Source organism: Oncorhynchus nerka, linkage group LG1, assembly GCF_034236695.1.
Source record: "Oncorhynchus nerka isolate Pitt River linkage group LG1, Oner_Uvic_2.0, whole genome shotgun sequence".
Taxonomy (NCBI): Eukaryota; Metazoa; Chordata; class Actinopteri; order Salmoniformes; family Salmonidae; genus Oncorhynchus; species Oncorhynchus nerka.
In genome coordinates, this window is record NC_088396.1 from 42,778,726 (window position 1) to 42,806,221 (window position 27,496).

General features: G+C 46.0%; 1 protein-coding gene across 9 annotated transcripts in view; it reads right to left on the minus strand.

Moving 5' to 3' along the window:
• The window catches only part of LOC115123666 (band 4.1-like protein 5), a 106,350-nt gene that overhangs the window by 40,974 nt on the left and 37,880 nt on the right, over window positions 1–27,496 (minus strand). For 6 of the 9 annotated variants that reach the window (XM_065019035.1, XM_065019036.1, XM_065019038.1 and 3 more), the window contains 7 exons: window positions 21,739–21,899; window positions 21,300–21,385; window positions 16,652–16,780; window positions 15,765–15,829; window positions 13,637–13,718; window positions 13,398–13,490; window positions 13,120–13,185 (listed from right to left, as the gene is read on the minus strand). In XM_065019035.1, coding sequence (XP_064875107.1) covers window positions 13,120–13,185; window positions 13,398–13,490; window positions 13,637–13,718; window positions 15,765–15,829; window positions 16,652–16,780; window positions 21,300–21,385; window positions 21,739–21,899 — 682 coding nt within the window. Of the gene's footprint in view, window positions 1–8,856; window positions 12,182–12,782; window positions 12,932–13,119; window positions 13,186–13,397; window positions 13,491–13,636; window positions 13,719–15,764; window positions 15,830–16,651; window positions 16,781–21,299; window positions 21,386–21,738; window positions 21,900–27,496 lie in introns of those variants that run through there. The other 3 variants (XM_065019032.1, XM_065019033.1, XM_065019034.1) reach the window with 3 other exon arrangements.

Here is a 27,496-nt window from a genome sequence, read left to right on the forward strand (position 1 = left end):
GCTAACATATAGAATTGTATTAAGGTGGTCATACCAAGGATCATTTAGCTATTTGATTTCAAATTTTAGGACGTCTGTAGGTATGAAAAAATATATACAAAGATTTGATTAAAAATTCGGCCTTAGTGCTATTAGCCCACATAAATCCATTTAATAACAGATGCATACATGGAAAAACAGAAACAAAATGTAATGAATCAAAAGGAATTAAGTGTCTGTCCTATATCAGAGATACCCCCGAGTATACAAAATATTAAGAACACCTGCTCTTTCCATGACATAGATGGACCAGGTGAATCCAGGTGAAAGCTATGATCCCTTATTGATGTCAATTGTTAAATCCAATTCAAATCAGTGTAGATGAAGGGAAGGAGACGGGTTAAAGAAGGATGTTTAAGCCTTGGAGTGTGTGTATGCCATTCAGAGGGTGAATAGGCAAGACAAAAGATGTGCCTTGTGACACTGGTGGGGTTGTCGAGCAAAAGGGAGCACACCATTGTGTTCATGAGAGTTACAACTTCCTATAGAAGGGTATAGAGTGCCACCCAAAACGTCCCGGATGCTACAGATGTTTTCGGGATGTCTCCTGGTCAAATCAAATTTTTAATTTGTCACATACACATGGTGAGCAGATGTTAATGCAAGTGTAGCGAAATGATTGACAAATGGTCTGACAAACATCGCTGTAGCTCAGCCACCTTCCACCGCAGATGTAGAAGGCCGAACAACAACAGATGTAGGATTGAGACACAGCCACTAGCTCAAACAGACGGATTTTGAGGGGGATTTTGTATTATTATTTTATGATGCCTCGAGCGGAGCATGAGGAGGCCTCGAGCGGAGCATGAGGAGGCCTCGAGCGGAGCATGAGGAGGCCTGGAGCGGAGCATGAGGAGGCCTGGAGCGGAGCATGAGGAGGCCTGGAGCGGAGCATGAGGAGGCCTGGAGCGGAGCATGAGGAGGCCTGGAGCGGAGCATGAGGAGGCCTGGAGCGGAGCATGAGGAGGCCTGGAGCGGAGCATGAGGAGGCCTCGAGCGGAGCATGAGGAGGCCTCGAGCGGAGCATGAGGAGGCCTCGAGCATAGAATCTTTTATTGGTTTATTTGTATTTCTTTTTTTATGGCCAGCTCATGATGCCGCTTGATGACATGAGGCCTGAGGCAATTGCCTCTTCTGCCTAATGGTAAGTCAACCAGTGCGTATGTACGTGTGCGTGTGTCCCTCTAAAATCGTACTTCTGTGAGCGGTTTGCACTTCCTTAACATGCAACACGCAGCTCAGTTGGATCAGAGAGTCGTTGGTACACAATGAGTTGTCCAGCTGAGGGCTTGAAGCGGTGCTACACACAGGGGGCTTCAATGGGAAACAGCTCCACAAATACTTGTAATTACCGTCACGGCCCTAGATATGTGGCTGGCTGCTCACTGAATGACTGGCCCCTGAGAGCAATTGTCCTCACTCTCTCGCTCAGACTGCCGTGACTAGTGGTTAAAAGGGCGATAGGTAGTCTAGCGGTTAGAGCATTGGGACGGTAAACGAAAGGTTGCTGGTTCGAATACCTGACAAGGTAAAAAAAAATCTGCCGATGTGCCTTGTGGCACTTACCCCTAATTTACCCACGGTTGCCATACTACTATGGATGACCCAGTAAAACAACAAATGTCACTGCACCTATCAGGTGTGTGTGACAATAAAACAAAGTGTGGAGAGAAATGCATCCCAAATGGCACCCTACACCCTATCTCCACTGGTTAAATGTAGTGCACTATATTAGGGAATAGGGTGCCATCTTGGGGACAGCCATACTGCAAAGTATTCAGACCCCTTGACTTTTTCCACATTTTGTTACGTTACAGCCTTATTCTAACCCACAAATGCAGATGCTTCAGATACTCGCCTACTCTAAAGAAGGCCAGTTTTATTACTTCTTTAATCAGAACAACAGTTTTCAGCTGTGCTAACATAATTGCAAAAGGCTTTTCTAATGATAAATTAGCCTTTTAAAATTATAAACTTGGATTACCTAACACAATGTGCAATTGGAACACAGGAGTGATGGTTTCTGATAATGGGCCTCTGTACACCTATGTAGATATTCCTTTAAATGTCTGCCGTTTCCAGCTACAATAGTCATTTACAATGTCTATACTGTATTTCTGATCCATTTTAAAATATCAAATTGACAACAAAAAAATTTGCTTTTCTTAAAAACAAGGACATTTAAGTGACCCCAAACTTATGAGAGATAGATAGATAGAGAGCTTAGATAGCGCTAGATATATAGATACATAGAGATAGAGATATGGATAGACATAGATATATATATATATAGATGGATAGAGAGATATAGATACATAGATGGAGATAGATACATATAGAGAGATATATAGATAGAGACAGAAATAGGTAGAGATAAAAAGCTAGCTAGAGATATAGCTATAAAGATGGAGAGATATATGTAGATATAGAGCAAGAGATATATATATATATATATATATATATATATATATAGATGGATAGAGAGATATAGATACATATAGATAGAGAGCTAGCTAGAGATAGATACATAGAGAGATATATAGGTAGAGATAGATGGATATATAGGGAGCTAGATAGAGCTATATAGATAGAGATATAGATATATATATATATACACAAATACTTATTTTCCTCCATAATTTGCAAATAAATTCATTAAAAATCCTACAATGTGATTTTCTGGATTTTTTTTCTCATTTTGTCTGTCATAGTTTAAGTGTACATATGATGGAAATTACAGGCCTCTCTCATCTTTTTAAGTGGGAGAACTTGCACAATTGGTGGCTGACTAAATACTTTTTTGCCCTACTGTATATATATGAGATAGAGAGAGAGCTAGAAAGATATATAGTGATATAGATATAGATGAGATAAAGATACATAGAGAGAGATAGAGAGAGATATATAGATAGAGCTAGATAGAGATATATATATATAGAGAGATAAAGATACATAGAGATATATAGAGAGAGATATAGATATATAGAGATATGCATAATGGAAGAGAGGAGTGTATTTTCATATCTTCACTCCCTGGATTTTGGGTCACTAATGAGAAGCCATTGGTTGTCTCTGTCTGCAGCCAGCAGGGATGTGGTGCCTTTGCTATACAAGGTTAAATGTGCTTTATAAGACAGGCATGAAAACCAATGGCCTGTAAAATCAGCTCTGCTGCCCACAGAGTGAAATAAATAATGCTGCTGTATGTAGGTTGTGGGGCGCCATGAACAGAGTTAAAGCAAAAAATATTGGCCTATTGCCATGCTACATTTGGCAGAAGTCCGCTCACTGAATATGGGAGGCTGACCATAGAAAGAGTTGTAGATACTGTCGTTTTTAAAGAGAAATCCAGATATTTATCATGTTACACTTGAGTACAACTACATAAAAAAAGGCAAGGTTTCCATCCTGATCTCTCCAGACATAATGTAGTTCACGACAGATGGCTCCAATCAGTCCAATCACAAGTGAGTGGTCCTGTCCCACCAGTCCAACTGGACCTGAGAACACAGCAGAGCTGACAACTGTAGTCATAAAACAACCAAAACACCAATCTCCACTTTTTCTTCCTGCCTACCTCGGCCCCGCCTCCACAATTTCTTATTAATCTCTCTAAGTAAGAGGAATTCTCTTCACCAAACAGGGAGATTTATTTGATTATTTCTCCTATGAATGGTGACGTTTAATGTCCTGTTGGAGAGGGGCAGAGTATGTATCCAAAACAAATGAAAAGAATGACTGACCAACTTTAACTGTATGTCTGCAGTATGTGTGTTGGAGAGGGCCAGAGAGAGGGTGTAAGTCTATGTGTGTTAGAGAGGGCCAGAAAGAGTAGTGGTGAGTCACCTGTGAGGGTAATGAATCTCAGAGGATCCGTGTTGATTGCCACACAAAGCCAGCTCTGAAAAAGGGGGGAGGGGGACAAACTTGACACTTCTCTCCCTGCTTCCGTCATCCCATGGGGTCATTGTTTTCCCCCTACCAGCGGTAGACCATCGCTCTGTCTCTTAAGCTACATAGCCAACTCCAATAGGTCTTCCTCGTCCGCTCCTCCCTCACCTCCTCCATTTAATTCCTTACCAGCGGTACACATCCACTCTGTCTCCTAAACTACTTAGCCAACTCCTCTGGGCCTCCTCTCCTTTTCCCACCACAAGTCAATACTTCAGCCTTGTTGTCAGCACCTCTGATTGAATGCTCGATAAACTCCCTCTGAGTGACATTATGTAATGATGAAAAACAGGGTTCACAGGAGGTCAGAGTTCCAAAGAAACAGAACTGACAAAACAGGAAACACAGCATTGCAAACAAGACAAACTTTGTTCAGTTTGTAGATTTTAGTCCTTGCCAGAGAATAACCTCATATAGGAAAAGCATGCTGGTGCTTCATGGGGAGGAAGTGTTGGCGTCACCCAAGAATGTTCCCTATAATCTGGCACCCCTACAGTCACTCATTATTGAGGAGCCCTCTGTTAATTGTACATGTTTAATTAGAACAACACTGCAGCTAAGCATGCCTCACTGGATCAGAACAACACTGCAGCTAAGCATGCCTCACTGGATCAGAACAACACTGCAGCTAAGCATGCCTCACTGGATCAGAACAACACTGTATCTAGGCATGCCTCACTGGATCAGAACAACACTGTATCTAGGCATGCCTCACTGGATCAGAACAACACTGTATCTAGGCATGCCTCACTGGATCAGAACAACACTGTATCTAGGCATGCCTCACTGGATCAGAACAACACTGCAGCTAAGCATGCCTCACTGGATCAGAACAACACTGTATCTAGGCATGCCTCACTGGATCAGAACAACACTGTATCTAGGCATGCCTCACTGGATCAGAACAACACTGCAGCTAAGCATGCCTCACTGGATCAGAACAACACTGCAGCTAAGCATGCCTCACTGGATCAGAACAACACTGCAGCTAAGCATGCCTCACTGGATCAGAACAACACTGTATCTAGGCATGCCTCACTGGATCAGAACAACACTGCAGCTAAGCATGCCTCACTGGATCAGAACAACACTGTATCTAGGCATGCCTCACTGGATCAGAACAACACTGTATCTAGGCATGCCTCACTAGATCAGAACAACACTGTATCTAGGCATGCCTCACTGGATCAGAACAACACTGCAGCTAAGCATGCCTCACTGGATCAGAACAACACTGCAGCTAAGCATGCCTCACTGGATCAGAACAACACTGCAGCTAAGCATGCCTCACTGGATCAGAACAACACTGTATCTAGGCATGCCTCACTGGATCAGAACAACACTGCAGCTAAGCATGCCTCACTGGATCAGAACAACACTGCAGCTAAGCATGCCTCACTGGATCAGAACAACACTGCAGCTAAGCATGCCTCACTGGATCAGAACAACACTGCAGCTAAGCATGCCTCACTGGATCAGAACAACACTGCAGCTAAGCATGCCTCACTGGATCAGAACAACACTGCAGCTAAGCATGCCTCACTGGATCAGAACACTGCAGCTAAGCATGCCTCACTGGATCAGAACACTGCAGCTAAGCATGCCTCACTGGATCAACCAGCAGGGATAACACAACTATAAAACATACTGCTAAATGTATTGTATTTTGTAAGAGAGTGAAATTACACCCTCATTTAAGCCATTTAAAAAAAAGAAGCTTAATTAGACAACAGGGAAATAGAGAGACTGAGACAAGCTATGTAAATGCTCTTTGAGCTTGTTTTAAATAGTATTTTCTTGTGATTTTTAGCCAGGGCTCTTAGTGTACAGTAGTGTGGACCGCATTTTGCACAAAGGGTTGTGTATTGATTGAGATTCTGTTATGAACAAAACAAAATGGAGGAATGTTTTAGCATGACAAGCTCCCATTTCTATACTCAGTTTTGAGATAAAAAATAAAAAAAAGAGTTCCCTCATTTAAAAGTCAGAGCTGCTGTATCATATGGGTCCTAACACAGTGGCCTTCTGCAGTTATGACTCAGACTCTCACAGTTAAACACCACAGACCATTACAGTACTATGCGAAGCATCCACAATTGCCGGGTTTATCCGGGAAACAAATCATATTAATCATATAATATTGAATGATGTGAACTATCATTTGAAAATGATTATCACCTCAGTTAGGTAGGTCAAAATATTCCATCTGTTTTAACAGTAGGTCAGACAGCGCCAAAAACCTAGCTTTTTAATAGGCAAAGTGAACGCTAGCCTATTCGTAGACAGAAATAGTTATGTAGAGCCATGTCTTGGTCCTGTGAGTCGGTGTGTGTACAGGAAATATAGAGAGGCTCCACGTGGAACGTGCTGATGGGGAGCGGAAAACTAGGGAGCAAAGTGAAGCGTGTGCACAGACAGCAACACCCCTCATCAGACCTTAGCACAGCAGGCTGGTTAAGAGAAGTGTCAAATACATTTCTCAGCAGGAGGGAGCTTTGCATGATTCATTAAAACCGATAATTAACTTGTGTGGATGGGTCCGTTTTGAGCACCTCCAACTTGCTGGAAAGTCTAAATGTAATATTGACATGACATTTTTAAAAGCCACTTAGACCTTCCATGTCTGGAGCGTCCTTTCACGAAATGATTTGAAAATGCCCTTAGGATATGTCATAATTGGGATTCATGACGACGACTTTCCATATATACACAAGTCAACCCTCCGGCTCAGACAAGCACGTTTATTAGTTACGATGAATATTATTTTTCATGGTTTACTAAAATGATTGAATTTATGAACCTCTAAAAATATTAACATGATATAATAATATTTATATTACTAATGAATCAATGCTTTTACATGATGAAAGGGATGGTCATTATTTTAATGTCAATACTTTATCATCTTTCTATCTTTCTATCGAATAATGTTATGGTCATCATTCCGTAATGAATGATAAACCATCATGCCCAGGCATCATTTGTAGAACTGGAATTAAAGAAAGCCTCGAGCGGCATCAGGGATAGCGGTGCGCTGCGCGTCTCTCCAAAACTTACCTACAACCAGCCACAGGAGCACCTGTTTCGAAAACACTGGTGTGGTATCCGATGCCATGGTCTTCTTTAAAAACGACTATCCAATGCAAGAAGTTGGAGAAGCGTTAAGATGAAACAGACGATAAAAACGTCACAATTCTCCTCCCTAATGTATCCACTAAGAGACGACCCTGTCACAGAATCACGGAGTTGTAATCCATAAGCATTCGACTCGTTCCTCTCAGCCAACTATAAAGGCAGCTCAACTGTCGTCACCGTCACTATCACCTTGCGCAAAAACTCGGAAGAGGTACACTTGGTTCGGGTCGTCGGGAGTTTTGCTTTCGGAGTAACCTATCCCGCCAGCTTTCTTTACGAAATAGATTCGCTATCATTTAAATAAATATGCAACCAACATAGAGTCTTGACAATTCAAAAAATTGTAAGTTCCATTAGAGTCCAAAAACCTTGCGTACAATACGAGGACATACTTGGCAACTCCAACCAACCATGCGCAAGCGAAACATACTGAGCCAGAGTAGAGCCACCAGTGAACTGCTAGGTCTCGAGCGTGCGTTCTCTTGACTGACACCAACAGAGTGCGTGAGAGAGCTAAGGGACCATAACCAGAATGTAAACCAGGGTTCCCCAACACGACGCAGGTGATTTGATTTTACGCCCCACGTTCTGAGCAAAACAAATATATTATTTTATTTTTGGGGGAAATAAAACACCAGCAAATCAGCTCAAATTCATTTTAATTTTGGAAATCTGTTCCAAAGTATTCCCAAGCATACAAATGTCAGCAAGGTTTAAAATAATTAGGTTTTAGGCAAATGTATATGTTTGTGCTTCTTGGGGTCAATTTGCAGTCTATCAATTATTTTAAAATATGTTCCGGCCCCCTGAAATCGGTACGCAGCTGTATCTAGTCGATTATCCCCGATGTCGGTAAACTATTCTGGGGGTAATGCCACGTTCAAAGCAACTGGGAAATCTCGACTTCCTACTTCAGTGTATTCAAAACACGTCTGGGGAAAAATATCGATTTGATCTCGCGAACTCGGGCCTCTTTCTAGAGCTCCGACTTTCCGACCTGAAGATCACTGACGTCATGATTTGACCTCGCATTGTTCGAGTTCCCAGTTGTTCATAACGCAGCAATAGGCAGAGGCCTACTTTACTGCAGGGACTACATTACATTCAGTACTGTACATGAAAAAAATTGTGACCAACTGGTGCCTGTTACATTCAAAATGAACACTTCCTTCTGGGAAAAGTGATCAGTATCATCCTGGTGTCATTGTTGACATAATAAATATGACTTCCATCCTAGCCTACTACACAATGTGATGTCAAAGTTCATAGGCTTCAACATATATATATTTTTTAAAGATAATACGTTTGACCTATGGGATTGGATTGAAGGGGTTAAACCAGACAGGTTGCGCAAGTTTTGACGATAAAGTAGTTCGGTCCAACCTCACCTAATGTTGCCATCTAGCGTTAGAATATATACACGCAGAATTACAGCTCCCGCAGTCCCAACAAACCGCTACAGTTCCTCATTGGCATAGATTATTAATCTCTCCACTCGATAGTTGATGTGTGGTGAGCGTTCTGGCAGAAATGGTTGCTGACCATGCACCCCCCCAAGTGGGTGCTACACATTGGTGGTGGAAGAGGTGATTCTTCGAGCATCTGGAAAGGCTCTATAGGAAATCAATGAATCGATGCCGATGGACATATAGTTCATGATAATACTGCATGTACAGGAAGATAAACATTTTCTCAAAGACCAGAGATCTTAAATGGAAGAATTCACGCGTTTTTTATATTTTTTATAATACTATTTTTTACTTACAGAATTTACTACATTGTACAAAATTACTACTGGCATACATCTCCTTTAAAAAGCAATGACGTTCAATGTACATACAAGATACAAAATCGGTATGGTGACTATCTAGAGCAGTTTTTTTTTTTACATCTACAATACACTTAAATACAGTGCGAATAACAAGGGTGCCCTTACAAAAAGAGGAATAAATTAAGGTACGAGAGCTACAGCACAATTGCACTTACATGGTGAAGCACAATTTCTAACAGCAGAGAAAAAAAGTGGTATGTTTAAACTGAAAAAAGTTTCATCTCAGAGCTTTAAAAAAGACCACTCATTTTGGTCAATCACCATCTCTACAATCTCTGATGCAGATGCAATTCAATAATATGACAAAGAATGTTCTTGCCAGGAAAATTAGTTTATAAACCCAGCAAAAAAAGAAACATCCCTTTTTTCAGGACTCTGTCTTTCAAAGATAATTCGTAAAAATCCAAATAACTTCAGAGATCTTCATTGTAAAGGGTTTAAACACTGTTTCCCATGCTTGTTAATGAACCATAAACAATTAATGAACATGCACCTGTGGAACGGTCGTTAAGGGACTAACAGCTTACAGACGGTAGGCAATTAAGGTCACAGTTATGAAAACTTAGGACACTAAAGAGGCCTTTCTACTGACTCTGAAAAACACCAAAAGAAAGATGCCCAGGGTCCCTGCTCATCTGTGTGAATGTACCTTAGGCATGCTGCGAGGCATGAGGACTGCAGATGTGGCAAGGACAAAAAATTGCAATGTCCTGACTGAGATGCCTAAGACAGTGCTACAGGGAGACAGGACGGACAGCTGATCATCCTCACAGTGACAGACCACATGTAACAACACCTGCACAGGATCGGTACATCCGAACATCACACCTGCGGGACAGGTACAGGATGGCAACAACAACTGCCCGAGTTACACCAGGAACGCACAATCCCTCCATCAGTGCTCAGACTGTCCGCAATAGGCTGAGCGAGGCTGGTAGGCCTGTCGTAAGGCAGGTCCTCACCAGACATCACCGGAAACAACATTGCCAAAGGGCACAAACCCACCGTCGCTGGACCAGACAGGACTGGCAAAAAGTGCTCTTCTCTGACGAGTCACGGTTTTGTCTCACCAGGGGTGATGGTTGGATTCGCGTTTATCATCAAAGAAATTAGCGTTACACCGAGGCCTGTACTCTAGAGCGGGATCGATTTGGAAGTGGTCTGGGGCGGTGGGTCACAGCATCATCGGACTGAGCTTGTTGTCATTGCTGTCAATCTCAATTCTGTGCATTACAGAGAAGACATCCTCCTCCCTCATGTGGTACCCTTCCTGCAGGCTCATCATGACATGACCCTCCAGCATGACAATGCCACCAGCCATACTGCTCATTCTGTGCGTGATTTCCTGCAAGACAGGAATGTCAGTGTTCTGCCATGGCCAGCGAAGAGCCCGGATCTCAATCCCATTGAGCACGTCTGGAACCTGTTGGATCGGAGGATGAGGACTAGGGTCATTCCCCCCAGACATGTCTGGAAACTTGCAGGTGCCTTGGTGGAAGAGTGGGGTAACATCTCACAGCAAAAACTGGCAAATCTGGTGCAGTTCATGAGGAGATGCACTGCAGTACTTAATGCAGCTGGTGGCCACACCACATACTGACCTTTACTTTTTGATTTTGACCCCCCCTTTGTTCAGGGACACATTATTCATTTTCTGTTAGTCACATGTCTGTGGAACTTGTTCAGTTTGTCTCAGTTGTTGAATCTTGTTATGTTCATACAAATATTTACACATGTTAAGTTTTCTGACAATAAATGCAGCTGACAGTGAGAGAACGTTTCTTTTTTTGCTGAGTTTATATTCATGACACAGAGAGAGAACACTTCACATCTTCTCAGAGTGGCTATTTTAAGTTAAAAAACTAAACGTGATGTGTTTTAAGTCTTTCCGTTGAGATGGGTGTTGTTCACAGATCACTTGTTCAAATGAACTGTATTTGAAAATGTCTTCTGCTTTTACCTCTACTGCACATCGTCTCGCAAATACCTACTTCTGATCTACCGCCCATCTGATACCTAAAATACATTTAATTACATCTTACGTTAGTGAATAATACAGTTGACTGACAACTTCCTACCACCAGAGATCCTGTATGTGATTGGCTTAGTGTGGAAAAGAACCAATGGAGAGAGTTTGTGATAGGCCTATTTCCTCTGTCAGCCTATGAGTCATGTCACCTGTCATTGATGACCACAGCCAGAAACAGTGGTAAGACTACATGATTAGATATTACCATCACACACAGACACTCCAGTCGTAAGCAGTGGACTCAGTAAGATGAAAAACTAAAGTACAGTTTAGGCCTAGATACAGTAGTAATAGTGGTAGTATAAGTATTAGTAGTGGTAGGATTAGTAACAGTAGTGATAGTATTGGTAATAGTAGTGATAGTATTTCCTTACTGTGTAAAGTTATGCGATCATAATTTAACATTCTGCTAGCTTAAGGCAGGTTGTAGCTACAGTGTTTTTATATGGATACAAAATAGGAATAACATTTTAGATGTGGCTAAATTCAGGTCTGCATTCTACATATTGCTGTTGTCTCTGATAACTGAGTCTTAATCAGATTCAGGTCCTAACTGAACACTGGTACTTGATTGATTCACTCTGTATGACTTTAAATAAACATTTTTTTTTAAAAACAGGACAAAAAAACGTCAGTAGAAAGTCATTGTTTCATATCTTCTCAGAGTCCAGGTGCTCCAGTGTTTCATATCTTCTCAGAGTTCAGGTCCAGGTGCTCCAATGTAATTCAGTGGCTTGAGGAACAGATGTCCTCTTCCTTAGCACTTATTGCAGTCCCTTCCTGCTTTAAACATTTCTAAAAGGGAGTCTGTGCACTTTGTAGGAATGCTTATGACAAGAAGCAGTGAACCAACGGTGGTACTAAAATAAAAACACTGTTCCAAACTGGAATATAGTGAGACGAGGAATTCCAATGATCCAATCTCTTGATTGCTGCTGGTTTGGGAATTGTTTGGGAACGCAGTAGGAGATACTGGTTGTCACTAGGGCAGGAACTTCCCCCAGGTTTGGGAACGCAGTAGGAGATGAATGTGCTCAGGGTAGGAAGTAGTCCCCTAGTTTGGAAACACCAGGAGTAGGAAGTATTCGTTGTGAGGAGGGTAGAAGCTAGCTCCCTCCCTGGTTCCCACTCAGAGCTCAGTGGTCAACAGACCTTTGTGCTTGGTGCCGTGCTCTTTGGGTGGCTGGGCCACAATGCTGGTGAGGAGAACAACTAAATCAAAAGCCCAGAACACCTACTTTTCAGTGTGTACAACATAAAGTAATGTACCGTAGTAATATTCTAGTAGAATAGGAATAATGTATTGCTAGCCAGTATGATGTGATGCATGGGAACGTCACAACATAATGAGAAACTGCACAAGACGGTTCACATCCATCAATCTATGCATATTGTTCCAGGAGACCTGCCTGCACCATTCATCTTTCCATTTACCTGATGTGATCACTACTAACTTGTAGTGGTCACAACATTCATCTTAACGAACAGACTTTATTCAGCAGTACAGCCAAACTTTATAACTTCTGTAGCGATGTAGTAGGAGATTAAACATTTAGCTCCAGCTTTCACCAAGCTATTTCAAGAAGCTCATCAGGACCATAATTAGTAAATGGGGATGTTAATCACTACAGGCTTCAATTATTAAACAGGATGGAGAATTATATTGTCTACTCTTTACAACACAGCATAAGGCATGGCACCAAAAACACATAGCAACGATGACCACCATGTCCAGATGAGATGACCTAAAGAACATTAGGACAAGGTAGAGATGACGACGTGCCAAGACGGAGTTACCTGGTGTCAATCACATTGTGCATTTGAGAGGAGAGATGGGGGTGCAGGGCTGGGGTGAGTGCCCCCCCCCCTTCAGGTTGGAGAGGGGCGGCGGTCTTTGCAGAGGGGTCAAGGTCAAAGAGGCCGTTAGTAAAGATGGCAGCGAGTGGCTGTGTTAGAATGGGAGAAGGAAAGTGGACTGGCTGTTTCAGTCTCTGAGGCAGCTACAGTAGGGATGGTAGACTGACGTACAGACAGACTAAAATACAGACATACTTAAACACAGGCCAGAAAGACAGGCTAAAGACAGACAGGAGCATTAAAGCCTGGAGGACAGTGAAAGTCCATCAGTACTCACTGCAGCAGCAGGGATGATCCAGCGAGGTGATATCATGGGCTTGGATTGCACTGATGGTGGCGGTAACTACAAGAGAAGAATGTTGAAGAGTTACACTCAAACACCTATCACTTGGCACAATGAGGCCAAAGTAAATAGGTGACCTGTCAACGTACAGTAGGCCTATTGGGTTTAAACTTGAAAGCGAATCATACTTATTTTTGGTAAGTTTGATCTAGTCAAGGCAACAGATAACAGCAGCTGAAGCGTGAGGCAGCAGACGGGGTCTATAGACTTACTACTGGGGTTGGGTCTGAGAAGTCTATCAGGTTACTGCTCAGCGGGGCCCGCAGTGACGGAGGGGTGGGAATCTTCAGCTCCTCAGGTTCGGCCTGCATAGTGACAAGCCAATGGCTACGTTACAAACAGCTATCACATTCCCACAAAAAAGGCATACAATTCTCTGTGCATTCAGATGTAGTTTCCATTCTAATGCACGAGAGTAACGGGAAAAGCAAAACACAGATTAATTGATTACCTTTGTTGGTTGCCCTCCGTCAAGTATTTCAAGGGGCATCATAGGTGCTGATTGCATGAGATCCACAGCCAACATCTCAACACTGATGAGGAAAGGGGGACGAGGCAGAAGACAGAGGGACGAGAGTTTAATTCATTCCTATGGGGTCTGATGAGGAAGTACTGAACAATAGCAAGGCTAACATACACATTATCAATGGACACAATCCTCACAAGTGCTTAATATGCAAAGACATGTATCCAGGCAGAATTGAGTCATGTCACATTAGCAGGAGTGTGATACCCATGCTCAATCAGATGGTATCAGAGAGCTATGATTCCCATAATCCACAAGATGGAAGCAGAGAGCTGTGTAAAAACACTGTCTTGGTCTTGAGTGCTGCAACCTATAGCCTAGTAGACTAAAGAAGGCTTGCTAACAATGCTGACTAGAATCTAAGAAGTGACATATATCCTTAAATGAGTGTCAGATGGAGCTGTAGTCCTGACTGCTGGACAGGTGGCCCCCTCTAACCTGGGTGTGCCCCACTCTTAGCCTCACATAGGGCTGGGCGATATGGCCAAAATATCTCCTCCTCATGAGGTGATTTTTGACAGTATGACGGTATTTAATGTTTTTGAATAATAAAAGTTGTAAATGTGCTTTATGAGTTGTGTATGACCCAGGGTGGCAACACACAGATTCTACAAGTTATTTCAATGGAGCTTCCTCCATTCTGATTGAACAGTTTAAAACAAATCAAGCTTAAACCAAAAGTCCATCTCATTTTACAATATATCATTTCCACACTGGGACATAGGGCTGCACGATATGTGCAAAAAAATAGAGGCCTTATTTTTAACCAAATATTGCAATTTGGATTTGACTTCCGATTTAGATCAACTGTTGGAATCATGGAAATATAACAATGACCACAGATGAAAAAGCCAGGGAGGCATTCGTATTACTATTCATTAGAATACTAATAGGATCTCTATGTAGGTATTATTGTGACAGGGTAGGAACCAAAGTGTTGGACAGTGTTTCCCAGGGGAGTGGGACCCTAGAATGTTTGGCTACATTGAATACTCTCTCTTACTTCATGTAGCTAACATATTCACTTTGTTTGAAGCTCAACATAAGAGGTCACTGGAGAAGGGCAAAACAAAGGTCCACGAACTGCTGTTTTTTGTGTGTGCAGGGATGCAGTGGTGGTATTTAGGTTTGTTTTACAACAACAAAAAAGGGGTGATTTTCTTTCAGAGGAATTATCACCTTAACACATTTTGGCTTTTGTCTTAACTTCACTACAGCTGCTGCAAGTATCCCTCCTGTCAATTAACACCAAGAGTCCTGCCCACAGAAAAGTGGGCAGCCCCTGGGAATGAGCCGTTGATGTCATAACAGAATTATGCCAAGAACCCTCATAAATATTCTAGCTGTTAATGAGCTTTGGAGGAAGGCTGTGATTGGCTTAGGCTGGCTGTGGAGTGTTGGGGTGACTCCAGGGAGATGGAGACAGGGGAGGCTTGGTGACATTCCAAGATTGAGGTTTCCTTTGTCATCAAATACTGTACAATGAAGCGTGATCATCCAATGCTTTGAATGGTAGAGACTAGGAACACAACCGTAGTGACTCTTCACAATGCTTTGAATGGTAGAGACTAGGAACACAACCGTAGTGACTCTTCACAATGCTTTGAATGGTAGAGACTAGGAACACAACCGTAGTGACTCTTCACAATGCTTTGAATGGTAGAGACTAGGAACACAACCGTAGTGACTCTTCACAATGCTTTGAATGGTAGAGACTAGGAACACAACCATAGTGACTCTTCACAATGCTTTGAATGGTAGAGACTAGGAACACAACCGTAGTGACTCTTCACAATGCTTTGAATGGTAGAGACTAGGAACACAACCGTAGTGACTCTTCACAATGCTTTGAATGGTAGAGACTAGGAACACAACCGTAGTGACTCTTCACAATGCTTTGAATGGTAGAGACTAGGAACACAACCGTAGTGACTCTTCACAATGCTTTGAATGGTAGAGACTAGGAACACAACCGTAGTGACTCTTCACAATGCTTTGAATGGTAGAGACTAGGAACACAACCGTAGTGACTCTTCACGGTGTCCTCACTCACCTGGCTGCAGCTTCCTGTACATTGGTGTTCTTGTCCCCCATCACAACGTGCTCCTCCAGGGAGCTCTATAACATACAGAACATCAGTGGAGGTATAATACAATCAATGTGTAAGGTTGCGTGTATTTCAAAAAGAAACTTGCCACTGTACCCAACTTCCTGGTTATCCAAAAGTTTACAGTACTTATACAATACTTCCTCGTCTACATGTAAGACTCCAAAGCAGCCCTGTACCATTTATATGTGGCACCAAGATGATTTCTGAGTGTCCATCGACAAAGTGCTAGCAGAGACAGGCAGAAACTGCTCCTCCAATAGAAATCCCTGATCACGCTTGTAGGCGATGTCATGGCGACGGTGGCTAGCTAAGCTTATGGGCAGAAACATGTAAATGGGTTTTAAAATTAACAGCTAAGAAAGAATTTCTCACTTCTCCCACTGACTTCCCAACCCCGTCTTGGTCTGTGGAACCTGCCTCGAAGTGTTCCTGGAAGTATCACAAAACTCTGTGGTGCTGGTGTTCAGTACCTAGAGGACAGTACAGCTAAACTCTGTGGTGCTGGTGTTCAGTACCTAGAGGGCAGTACCGCTAAACTCTGTGGTGCTGGTGTTCAGTACCTTGAGGACAGTATCACAAAACTCTGTGGTGCTGGTGTTCAGTACCTAGAGGACAGTACCGCTAAACTCTGTGGTGCTGGTGTTCAGTACCTAGAGGGCAGTACCGCTAAACTCTGTGGTGCTGGTGTTCAGTACCTTGAGGACAGTACCACAAAACTCTGTGGTGCTGGTGTTCAGTACCTAGAGGACAGTACCGCTAAACTCTGTGGTGCTGGTGTTCAGTACCTAGAGGGCAGTACCGCTAAACTCTGTGGTGCTGGTGTTCAGTACCTTGAGGGCAGCCTGTGCCTGGGCTTTGATAATGTTCCTCTTCAGGTCCTCTGGGGGGCGAAGTGGAGAAGGCACAGAGCTGCTAGCCACACTGTTCAGACACTCCTCTGTGAGCTTCACCACATCCTCCTTGTGGGGGGGACCAACACACACACAGTTAGGCTACAGTATCTTCCTGTAAAGGCTGTAGTTACAATATCTCTGCCCTCCACCTTCCTTAAAGATAAAAAACACCCCACCCCCACAATGGCTCCCCACCCCACCCCCACAATGGCTCCCCACCCCACCCCCCACAATGGCTCCCCCCCACCCCACCCCCCCCAATGGCTCCCCACCCCACCCCCACAATGGCTCCCCACCCCACCCCCCAATGGCTCCCCCCCACCCCCCCACCCCCCCCCCACAGTGGCTCCCCACCCCACCCCCACAATGGCTCCCCACCCCACCCCCCACACCCCCCACAGTGGCTCCCCACCCCACCCCCCACAGTGGCTCCCCACCCCACCCCCCCACAATGGCTCCCCACCCCACCCCCCACAATGGCTCCCCCACCCCTCCCCACCCCACCACAATGGCTCCCCACCCCACCGAATGGCTCCCCACCCCACCCCCCACAGTGGCTCCCCCCACCCCACCGTGGCTCCCCACCCCACCCCCACCCCACCGTGGCTCCCCACCCCACCCCCACAATGGCTCCCCACCCCACCGAATGGCTCCCCACCCCACCCCCCCACAGTGGCTCCCCACCCCACCCCCACAGTGGCTCCCCACCCCCCCCCACAATGGCTCCCCACCCCACCCCCACAGTGGCTCCCCACCCCACCCCCACCATGGCTCCCCACCCCACCCCTACAATGGCTCCCACCCCACCCCCCACAATGGCTCCCCACCCCACCCCCCCCCACAGTGGCTCCCCACCCCACTCCCACAATGGCTCCCCACCCCACCCCCACAATGGCTCCCCACCCCACCCCTACAATGGCTCCCCACCCCACCCCTACAATGGCTCCCCACCCCACCCCCACAATGGCTCCCACCCCACCCCCCACAATGGCTCCCCACCCCACCCCTACAATGGCTCCCCACCCCACACAATGGCTCCCCACCCCACCGAATGGCTCCCACCCCACCCCCCCCCAGTGGCTCCCCACCCCACCCCCACAATGGCTCCCCCCCACCCCCCACAATGGCTCCCCACCCCACCGAATGGCTCCCACCCCACCCCCACAATGGCTCCCCACCCCACCCCCCACAGTGGCTCCCCACCCCACCCCCCACAATGGCACCCCACCCCACCAATGGCACGGCCCCCACCCCACCCCCACAATGGCTCCCCACCCCACCCCTACAATGGCTCCTCCCCACCCCACCCCACCCCCACAATGGCTCCCCACCCCACCCCTACAATGGCTCCCCACCCCACCCCTACAATGGCTCCCCCAATGGCTCCCCCCCCACCCCTACAATGGCTCCCCACCCCACCCCCCACAATGGCTCCCCCCCCTGTATGGCCCCCCCCACAATGGCTCCCCACCCCACCCCCTACAATGGCTCCCCACCCCACCCCTACAATGGCTCCCCACCCCACCCATACAATGGCTCCCCACCCCACCCCACCCCACCCCTACAATGCGCCCCCACCCCTACAATGGCTCCCCACCCCACCCCCACAATGGCTCCCCACCCCACCGAATGGCTCCCCACCCCACCCCCACAATGGCTCCCCACCCTACCCCCACAATGGCTCCCCACCCCACCCCCACAATGCCCCCCCCACAATAGCTCCCCACCCCACCCGAATGGCACCCCACCCCCCACAATGGCACCCCCCCCACCCCCACCCTGGCCCCCACCCCACCCCTAAATGGCCCCACCCCACCCCTGTTAATGGGCCCCCACCCCTACAATGGCTCCCCACCCCACCCCTACAATGGCTCCCCACCCCACCCCTACACAATGGCTCCCCCACCCCTACACCCCCACCCTTAAATGGCTCCCACCCCACCCCTACAATGGCCTCCCCACCCCACCCCTACACGGGCCCCCCCCTACAATGGTGTGTCCCACCCCACCCCTACAATGGGCCCCCACCCCTACAATGGCTCCAGCCCACTGAGTTGCTCCCTGTCTGCCATTGCGTCCATACATTAGCCTGTCAAAGTGGCCTACTGTCTTCCTCAGCATATGGAGCCAATTAGGGTCCCTGTGAAACTAAAACCAACACTCCTGGCAAGCCCCCTGCCTTTCAGCACACATAAATCAAAAACCATCACACATTAACTTTTTCCCAGAGAGACGGTCCATGCAGCTCTCTGCCTCTTCCCATACAACGCAGCGCTGACACTAACCAGGCTTTGTTCCCTGTAGAGGGCGGTGTGTGTGTGTGTTCCCTGTAGAGGGCGGTGTGTGTGTTCCCTGTAGAGGGCGGTGTGTGTGTGTGTGTGTGTTCCCTGTAGAGGGCGGTGTGTGTGTGTGTGTGTTCCCTGTAGAGGGCGGTGTGTGTGTGTTCCCTGTAGAGGGTGGTGTGTGTGTTCCCTGTAGAGGGCGGTGTGTGTGTGTTCCCTGTAGAGGGTGGTGTGTGTGTTCCCTGTAGAGGGCGGTGTGTGTGTGTGTGTGTGTTCCCTGTAGAGGGCGGTGTGTGTGTGTGTGTTCCCTGTAGAGGGCGGTGTGTGTGTGTTCCCTGTAGAGGGCGGTGTGTGTGTGTTCCCTGTAGAGGGCGGTGTGTGTGTGTTTCCCTGTAGAGGGCGGTGTGTGTGTGTGTGTGTTCCCTGTAGAGGGCGGTGTGTGTGTGTTCCCTGTAGAGGGCGGTGTGTGTGTGTGTGTGTTCCCTGTAGAGGGCGGTGTGTGTGTGTGTTCCCTGTAGAGGGGGTGGTGTGTGTGTGTTCCCTGTCCCTGTAGAGGGCGGTGTGTGTGTGTGTGTTCCCTGTAGAGGGCGGTGTGTGTGTGTGTGTTCCCTGTAGAGGGCGGTGTGTGTGTGTTCCCTGTAGAGGGCGGTGTGTGTGTGTTCCCTGTAGAGGGCGGTGTGTGTGTGTGTTCCCTGTAGAGGGCGGTGTGTGTGTGTGTTCCCTGTAGAGGGCGGTGTGTGTGTGTGTTCCCTGTAGAGGGCGGTGTGTGTGTGTGTTCCCTGTAGAGGGCGGTGTGTGTGTGTGTTCCCTGTAGAGGGCGGTGTGTGTGTGTGTGTTCCCTGTAGAGGGCGGTGTGTGTGTTCCCTGTAGAGGGCGGTGTGTGTGTGTGTGTGTTCCCTGTAGAGGGCGGTGTGTGTGTGTGTGTTCCCTGTAGAGGGCGGTGTGTGTGTGTGTGTGTGTTCCCTGTAGAGGGCGGTGTGTGTGTGTGTGTGTGTTCCCTGTAGAGGGCGGTGTGTGTGTGTGTGTGTGTGTTCCCTGTAGAGGGCGGTGTGTGTGTGTGTGTGTGTGTTCCCTGTAGAGGGCGGTGTGTGTGTGTTCCCTGTAGAGGGTGGTGTGTGTGTTCCCTGTAGAGGGCGGTGTGTGTGTGTTCCCTGTAGAGGGCGGTGTGTGTGTGTTCCCTGTAGAGGGCGGTGTGTGTGTGTTCCCTGTAGAGGGCGGTGTGTGTGTGTGTGTGTGTTCCCTGTAGAGGGCGGTGTGTGTGTGTGTTCCCTGTAGAGGGCGGTGTGTGTGTGTGTGTGTTCCCTGTAGAGGGCGGTGTGTGTGTGTTCCCTGTAGAGGGCGGTGTGTGTGTGTGTTCCCTGTAGAGGGCGGTGTGTGTGTGTTCCCTGTAGAGGGCGGTGTGTGTGTGTGTGTTCCCTGTAGAGGGCGGTGTGTGTGTGTGTGTTCCCTGTAGAGGGCGGTGTGTGTGTGTTCCCTGTAGAGGGCGGTGTGTGTGTGTGTTCCCTGTAGAGGGCGGTGTGTGTGTGTGTTCCCTGTAGAGGGCGGTGTGTGTGTGTGTTCCCTGTAGAGGGCGGTGTGTGTGTGTGTTCCCTGTAGAGGGCGGTGTGTGTGTGTGTGTTCCCTGTAGAGGGCGGTGTGTGTGTGTGTTCCCTGTAGAGGGCGGTGTGTGTGTGTGTTCCCTGTAGAGGGCGGTGTGTGTGTGTGTGTTCCCTGTAGAGGGGCGGTGTGTGTGTGTGTTCCCTGTAGAGGGCGGTGTGTGTGTGTGTCCCTGTAGAGGGCGGTGTGTGTGTGTTCCCTGTAGAGGGCGGTGTGTATGTGTGTGTTCCCTGTAGAGGGCGGTGTGTGTGTGTGTGTTCCCTGTAGAGGGCGGTGTGTGTGTGTGTTCCCTGTAGAGGGCGGTGTGTGTGTGTTCCCTGTAGAGGGCGGTGTGTATGTGTGTGTTCCCTGTAGAGGGCGGTGTGTGTGTGTATGTACACAGTATTCATGTCTCTTTTGTGCATGTAGAGTATCCCCCTTTCATTTTCTCTCTCCCTACCCCCTCTCTCTCCCCTACCCCCTCTCTCTCCCTACCCCCTCTCTCTCCCTACCCCCTCTCTCTCCCTACCCCCCTCTCTCTCTCCCTACCCCCTCTCTCTCCCTACCCCCTCTCTCTCTCCCTACCCCTCTCTCTCTCCCTACCCCCTCTCTCTCCCTACCCCCTCTCTCTCCCTACCCCCTCTCTCTCTCCTACCCCCCTCTCTCTCTCCCTACCCCCTCTCTCTCTCCCTACCCCCCCTCTCCCCCTTCCAGCTGAGTGCATTGACCTGGTTGTTCATGTTGAGGTTGGCTCTGGAAGGGACAGGGAGCGAGAGACTGTGTAGTTCCAGCTGCTTCAGCCGCGTTGCCGCCTCTGTTGAAGAAACACGGACACGTCTTTACTATCAGTAACACTCCTGGTGAAGCACACAGAACATTTAACTGTGGAATACATTTCACAGTTCTATTCAGCACGTTCAATAACACCAGTGACTGCGTTTGGTGTACCAAGCCTCCCATAACAAACATCCTGTGTTCGGTAGGCAGGATATTTGCAAGGCAGTGCTCTTCTTTTTGACATTATACAACCTTACCGAACACAACTTCCTCTGCAGGGGGAGTACTTTTAACGAGGCAAGTACTACTACTAAGGTTACCTACTAAACATATGACATGACTGGTGTTATACAGTAAGTCCAGCCTTGGCATGACTGTGTGAAAGCTCACCGGCAAGAGAGACTTTCTCCTCCCCTGTGAGGCTGGAGGCGGAGGCAGCCATGCTTAGCCCCGCCTCCTCAGACAGGCCTGCTGTCGCCATGGGAACGGGTGTATGGGTGACGTCATTAACGCATGTCTCCAGCAGATCGGCTACGAGTGGCAAGGCCATGCTGCGGACACACACACACACACACACACACACACACACACACACACACACACGAGGACAGATACAGGCATGAGAGGGAGACACTGCTATACAAGCAGAGTTTTTCCAGAGCATTTGATCTGACAACAAAATGAACAACCTCCAGGGTATATATCCCTGGGCCCAGGTCCCCCCCCCCCCCTGATCAAGTCACCTGGTACAGAAAGACAGGGTCACAACATGAGTATGACTTACCTGTGAACACTGGAATAAGAAAGACGGAAGAGTCTGCCCCACTGTGACAGTTAATGAATGAGGCTCAGAGCCAGCACCATGCACGACTAATCCTGAAATCAACTGACCATATCCATAATAACACTTGTAAGTCAACAGCTGCTTTATCAGGCCTCGAGTTAGCTCAGGTAACTGTATGGTAATGAGGAAGTAGATTGTTCTCTACATCAAAGAGGGCCTTGACGTGAGACCAGCAGGGCGTAGCTTACACTTGGCTGCAGCCTGAGGACAAAGACACGGTGAAAGCTGAGGGAAATATTACCACCTACTGCCTCAAGTCCTGTAGACGTGACACACCACACATCATGTAACACGACAACGGCATCATCTATACAAACTGCATGTATGGAGAACAACAACGGTCTGAGAACTCTTTTACACACAGTTTGGGAGGGAAAGGGAGACTGGTGGGAGAAGGGAGTTGGAGAAGGAGGGAAGGGGATAGAGGGAGTAGAGAGAGGGGGCGGTGTACTAGCTAGCGGATTACATTCCATATGTGACTGCAGTGAGATTACAGGCTGAGAGGCTGTGTTTACACAGGCAGCCCAATTCTGATATTTTTTTCACTAATTAGTCTTTTGCGCAAAACAGATCAGCTCTGAAAAAGATCTGATGTGAAAAGATGTGACTGGGGAAAAGACCAATTATTGGACAAAAGAGCAGAATTGTGCTGCCTGTGTAAACGCAGCCTAAGAGGCTTTGATACAACTGGTTTCAGTTGTCAGAGAGACGACACCTGCCTCCTTCATAGTAAATAAGATGCTGCCAGCTACTAATAATTACACCTCAGGGACTAGTGACATCACTGGCCATAATACAGCCAAACAGCACTTGTTGCCTCTACAGAATGAACAAACAAGTATACAAATGGCTGAGTGCAGTGCACTGAAACTATATAAAACAACAACTGCCTACTCACTTCCCATCTGGAGTTGGGCGCTTTATTTCTGTTCATTATCAGAAGTCTCAATAAATTACAATACGGAGACAACCTTTGTCAACACGACTTAATAATGTAAACAGGAAGTTAATTTAAAATGAAATGAAAAAAAAAAAATCATTGGTAGAGCTGTGTAAGAGTACTGTCAATATATAGAAATAATATAGAATTATTAGACTACATTCAAATGAACCAGTGAGGAGTTTACAAGCAAGTACACTGTTAGGAATCCATCTTCTATCTGTATTCATAGTTTGTGCATTAACTTAACACCGATTAAGGCGAGACTGAAACATGTGCAGATCCATAAAACGTACCATAAACAGATTCAAATCAACAATGATAAAAACGTGGGTTGAATCAAATCATTGGATGATTGAGACACAAAGACAGCCGGCAGCAACATGATATGTAACAGATAAAACAACTGGGGAAGTGAGGACAAGAGGAACACCTCATATCCCTGGAAATATCATATAAAGTCATTCTTCAGAGACATAAGTCTTTCAGTCTGTCTATAATTGAACAGAACAGTGGTTCAGTGGGTTCATGTTCCCTCTCTCCTCTTGGTTCCTGTCTACAGACTGGTTTTGGTTTCGGTGGGGGGGGGGGGGGGGGGGGGTCATGGCAGTGGTTGAGTGAGGAGGAGGAATGGGCAGGAGTAGAGAAAGAATCGTCCAGGTAAGGTGTCACTGAGACACACAGAGCTCTGTCTGGTCTGTCTCTTGTTGAGTATTAGCCTAGTGTCCCAGGGTGGGACAGGGGGAAGGTCCAGTGGTGTCCGTCCACTCACCCACATCCAGGAGACGGGTCAGCATTGCGTGGTGAAAGGGTGAGGCCTGGACAGGAAGGGCAGAGGAGAGGAGAAGGCAGGGGGTATGGGGGAAGGAGTCAAAAAGAGGAGTGTCTGGAAGAGAAGGAGTGTCAGAGCAGACGAGGAGAGAGGACTGGAGAGGAGATACAGCAGAGCGTACAGAGAAGGACTTGACCTGCCTGTATTAGGTGTTCAGTGACTAATCAGCTGTGGGTGACTATTCTTTCTGCAAACTAAAATCTGTGTACCTACCAAGTGCAAAACAGAGGTAAACGGGAGGTCCTGAAGTCAGCATTCCCTTACATGATAGTATTACAACAGCATTGAGAAAGAGAGACCTAACTATGGTGTCACCATTGCTGTTGAAAATAACTTATGGAGTGATGGAAGGTCCCGATATAATTCACTACAGACATTAAGATGTTGTGACATCACTCCATTATGATCTCAAAAGAGACATGAATAGTCGTGCCACTCTTTAGAGTGTGGTTGACTAACACAACTACATCAGTGGACTTGAAGACCGCATTTCAAATCACAGATTAAAAATGGGCAGACCGTAATCTTTTGAGGAAAGTGAGATAATCTGTTGGGACTGAATGGGATGTGTATGATAAGAGCAGCAGTATTTTGGGTTCTTCTATCACTGGTTAATTGGACAAATCACAATTTCGCAGGTGTTAGCGTCTTTTGAATTTCGCAGGTGTTAGCGTCTTTTGAATTTCACAAGGGGACATTAGTGGAGCACCTCGTTCCAGTTCCGCTCACCATTCTAGTATTTCTTGAGATCTTCTCCTAACATGTATGGACCAAGAACTTAATCGAGCAGATGACCAATTACATTAAACTTTAGTTCAGGGTTAGCTGAGATTAGGCAGATAGGAAACATCTCTTCCAATGTTGACTGTTTCACAAAGTCAATGTGAGTGGAGAGTGTTTGTCATACTTATGCATGCCTAGGGGATTGCAAAGCTACCGTTTATTTACCAAAGTTAATCAAACCTTCTGTAATTTTGGTAATTAACAGGTACTCTATGGCAATCTATAGTATCTTGGGTCATTTTTATAGAGTATATAGTATACATTTTTTATATATCTGTGTCTATATTGTCCATGGGTTTCTGTCCTTGAAATTCACCAAAACTCTATACCCGCATAACTAGGCTAACCGCTCTTTAATAAATCCAGTTAAGGCTAGGCAGAATTACTGCCCCCTTTGGAGGAATTGCGTGCCCATAGTAAACTGAAAAGAAATCTGTCCAAAATTGCTAATATATGCATATAATAATAATTATTGGATAGAAAACACTCTAAAGCTTCTAAAACCATTTGAATTATGTCTGTAAGTATAGCAGAACTCACAGGGCAGGCAATCTCCCAAACTATTTTTGGGAGCCTCAAACTTGGGGCAACTTTGACGTCATCGCCCCCACCCTTCCCAACCAGCTGGATCTGGAGACACTTTCTATGTCTTCCACTAGATGTCCTCATTCAGTACAGCGTTTAATTGTGCAAATCCCGCGTGTTTTGGTAGGCAAAAGACTGAGTGTCGCGAGAAAATTCAATGTTACGAGAGCGAGCTTTATGGAGACACGTTCCTTTGTTCCAGATCGCCTGCCAAGAAGCACGTTCGTCCGAGAGATTAGATAATAGTTTTGTACGTTTAGAACATCCTAAAGCTTGATTCTGCACTTAGTTTGACCAGTTTAGTCGACATATAATATGTAATTTTGAAGTTTTGATGCGCAACTGTTCGTGACCAGAAGTAAGTTTTGGTAGTATTTCAGCTGGAACTTGCAGCATTTGCTAATACAAAGACACACGAATTGAAACCAAACTATGTTTTGGGTAAGTATGACTTCTTCCTTCTTCGAAGACCATCAAAGGAAAGGGAATATTTATGTTGTAATTTTGTGTTTCTGTTGACTCCAACATAGCGGAGAAATATTGCTTATGTCTGAGCGCCGTCTCAGATTATTGAAAAATGAACGATTTCTGTAACGTTAAAAAGAAATGTGACAAAGCGATTGCATTAAGAAGCAGTGTATCTTTCTAACTATATGTAGAACATGTATATTTAGTCAAAGTTTATGATGTGTATTGCTGTTATCTGGCGGAGTTATATATAATTTCTCCGGACATTGTTTAGCATTTTCTGAACATGGCGTCAATGTAAACGTTGATTTATGGATATTAATGGCATATTATTGAAAAAAACATAAATGTACTGTGTAACATGTCCTATTACTGTCATCTGATGAAGATTTTCAAAAGGTTAGTGAATTATTTTTCTTTTAATCCTGCGCTTGTGATTGCATATTTTGTTCGACAAAACGGCTATATATTGGCTGTGTCTTTGGTGGTGGTTTGACATAAATATGTGCTATGTTTTCGCCGTAAAACATTTTAGAAATCTGACTCGCTGGGTAGATGAACAAGGTGTTTATCTTTCATTTGAGCTATTGGACTTGTTAATGTGTGGAGGTTAAATATTTCTAAGAATATTTTTTGCATTCTGTGCGCCATCTTTTGAGTTGAGCGTGGGGGTGCCCTAGGGGAACGTGGTAGCGTGAACAAGTTAAAGACCGCTGAAGAAGGAATGCTAGAGGTGTACTAATCAGAAATCTTAATATTGATGTCCGCAGTACTTCTATAGAAGGTGGATGATGAGGTGTGTATAGATGAGTGTGAAACTGAGGTCACAGAGGTGGTAACAGGAACATTTACATCAGACAGACATGGAGGACAACTTCACATCAATGAAACATTTTTTTTTTTAAAGCTACTGTGGCTAGCTAGCTAGAAATGTGCTTGTTGTCATGCATTTGTTAGGTTAGTGGGAAGGCAGGCAGATGATTGGTTAGTGGGAAGGCAGGCAGTTAATGGTAACTGGAGTGATTGGGAGTGTGTTTGGTGGAGGTTAATGAGGGTAAACTGAGGGAGAGGAGAAGAGGTTAGCATGCAGAATCATCCACGGGTTGGGGTGGAGAGGGGTGCAACCTAAAGACCAATTTAACACGACTCCTATGCTTCTGTAAAAGTCTATTTCTTAGGGCTTGAAAATGAACACTGGCCTTCACCTGCATCGTTAATCCTCAACAACTGAAAACGGAATCGAAGACGTTATCTTCAATATCTTCCGAGGTACAGCCAGGAAAGCTAAGCAGTCAGCAAAGAGCCTAAGGAATGTGTCTAGCAGGTCTAGTTCATTGCCAGTAACTGCACAAACAAATAATCTGATCTCAACATGAATCAATGCAAGAGATGATCAAATTACAGGAAAGAACAAAACCAAAAAACACAAAAAAAAACTATTCAGCGAGTCCGATGTCAGGCTCCCATCAGTATAAACGCAGTCATAATACTGGTCCTTAAAGACTCTGCTCTGGCCCTGGTCTGTGTCGCAGTCAGATCCACAGGATTAGGAGCAGTGTTACTCCAGAACTCCAGCCAAATCCTTGCCTCATTTATTCATGTGAATTCCCCACTTAACACTGTGCTATTATGGGTCACAGCTGCTATTAACACACGGTGAGTAAAAGCTACATGGAGTGTACAAAACATTAGGAAC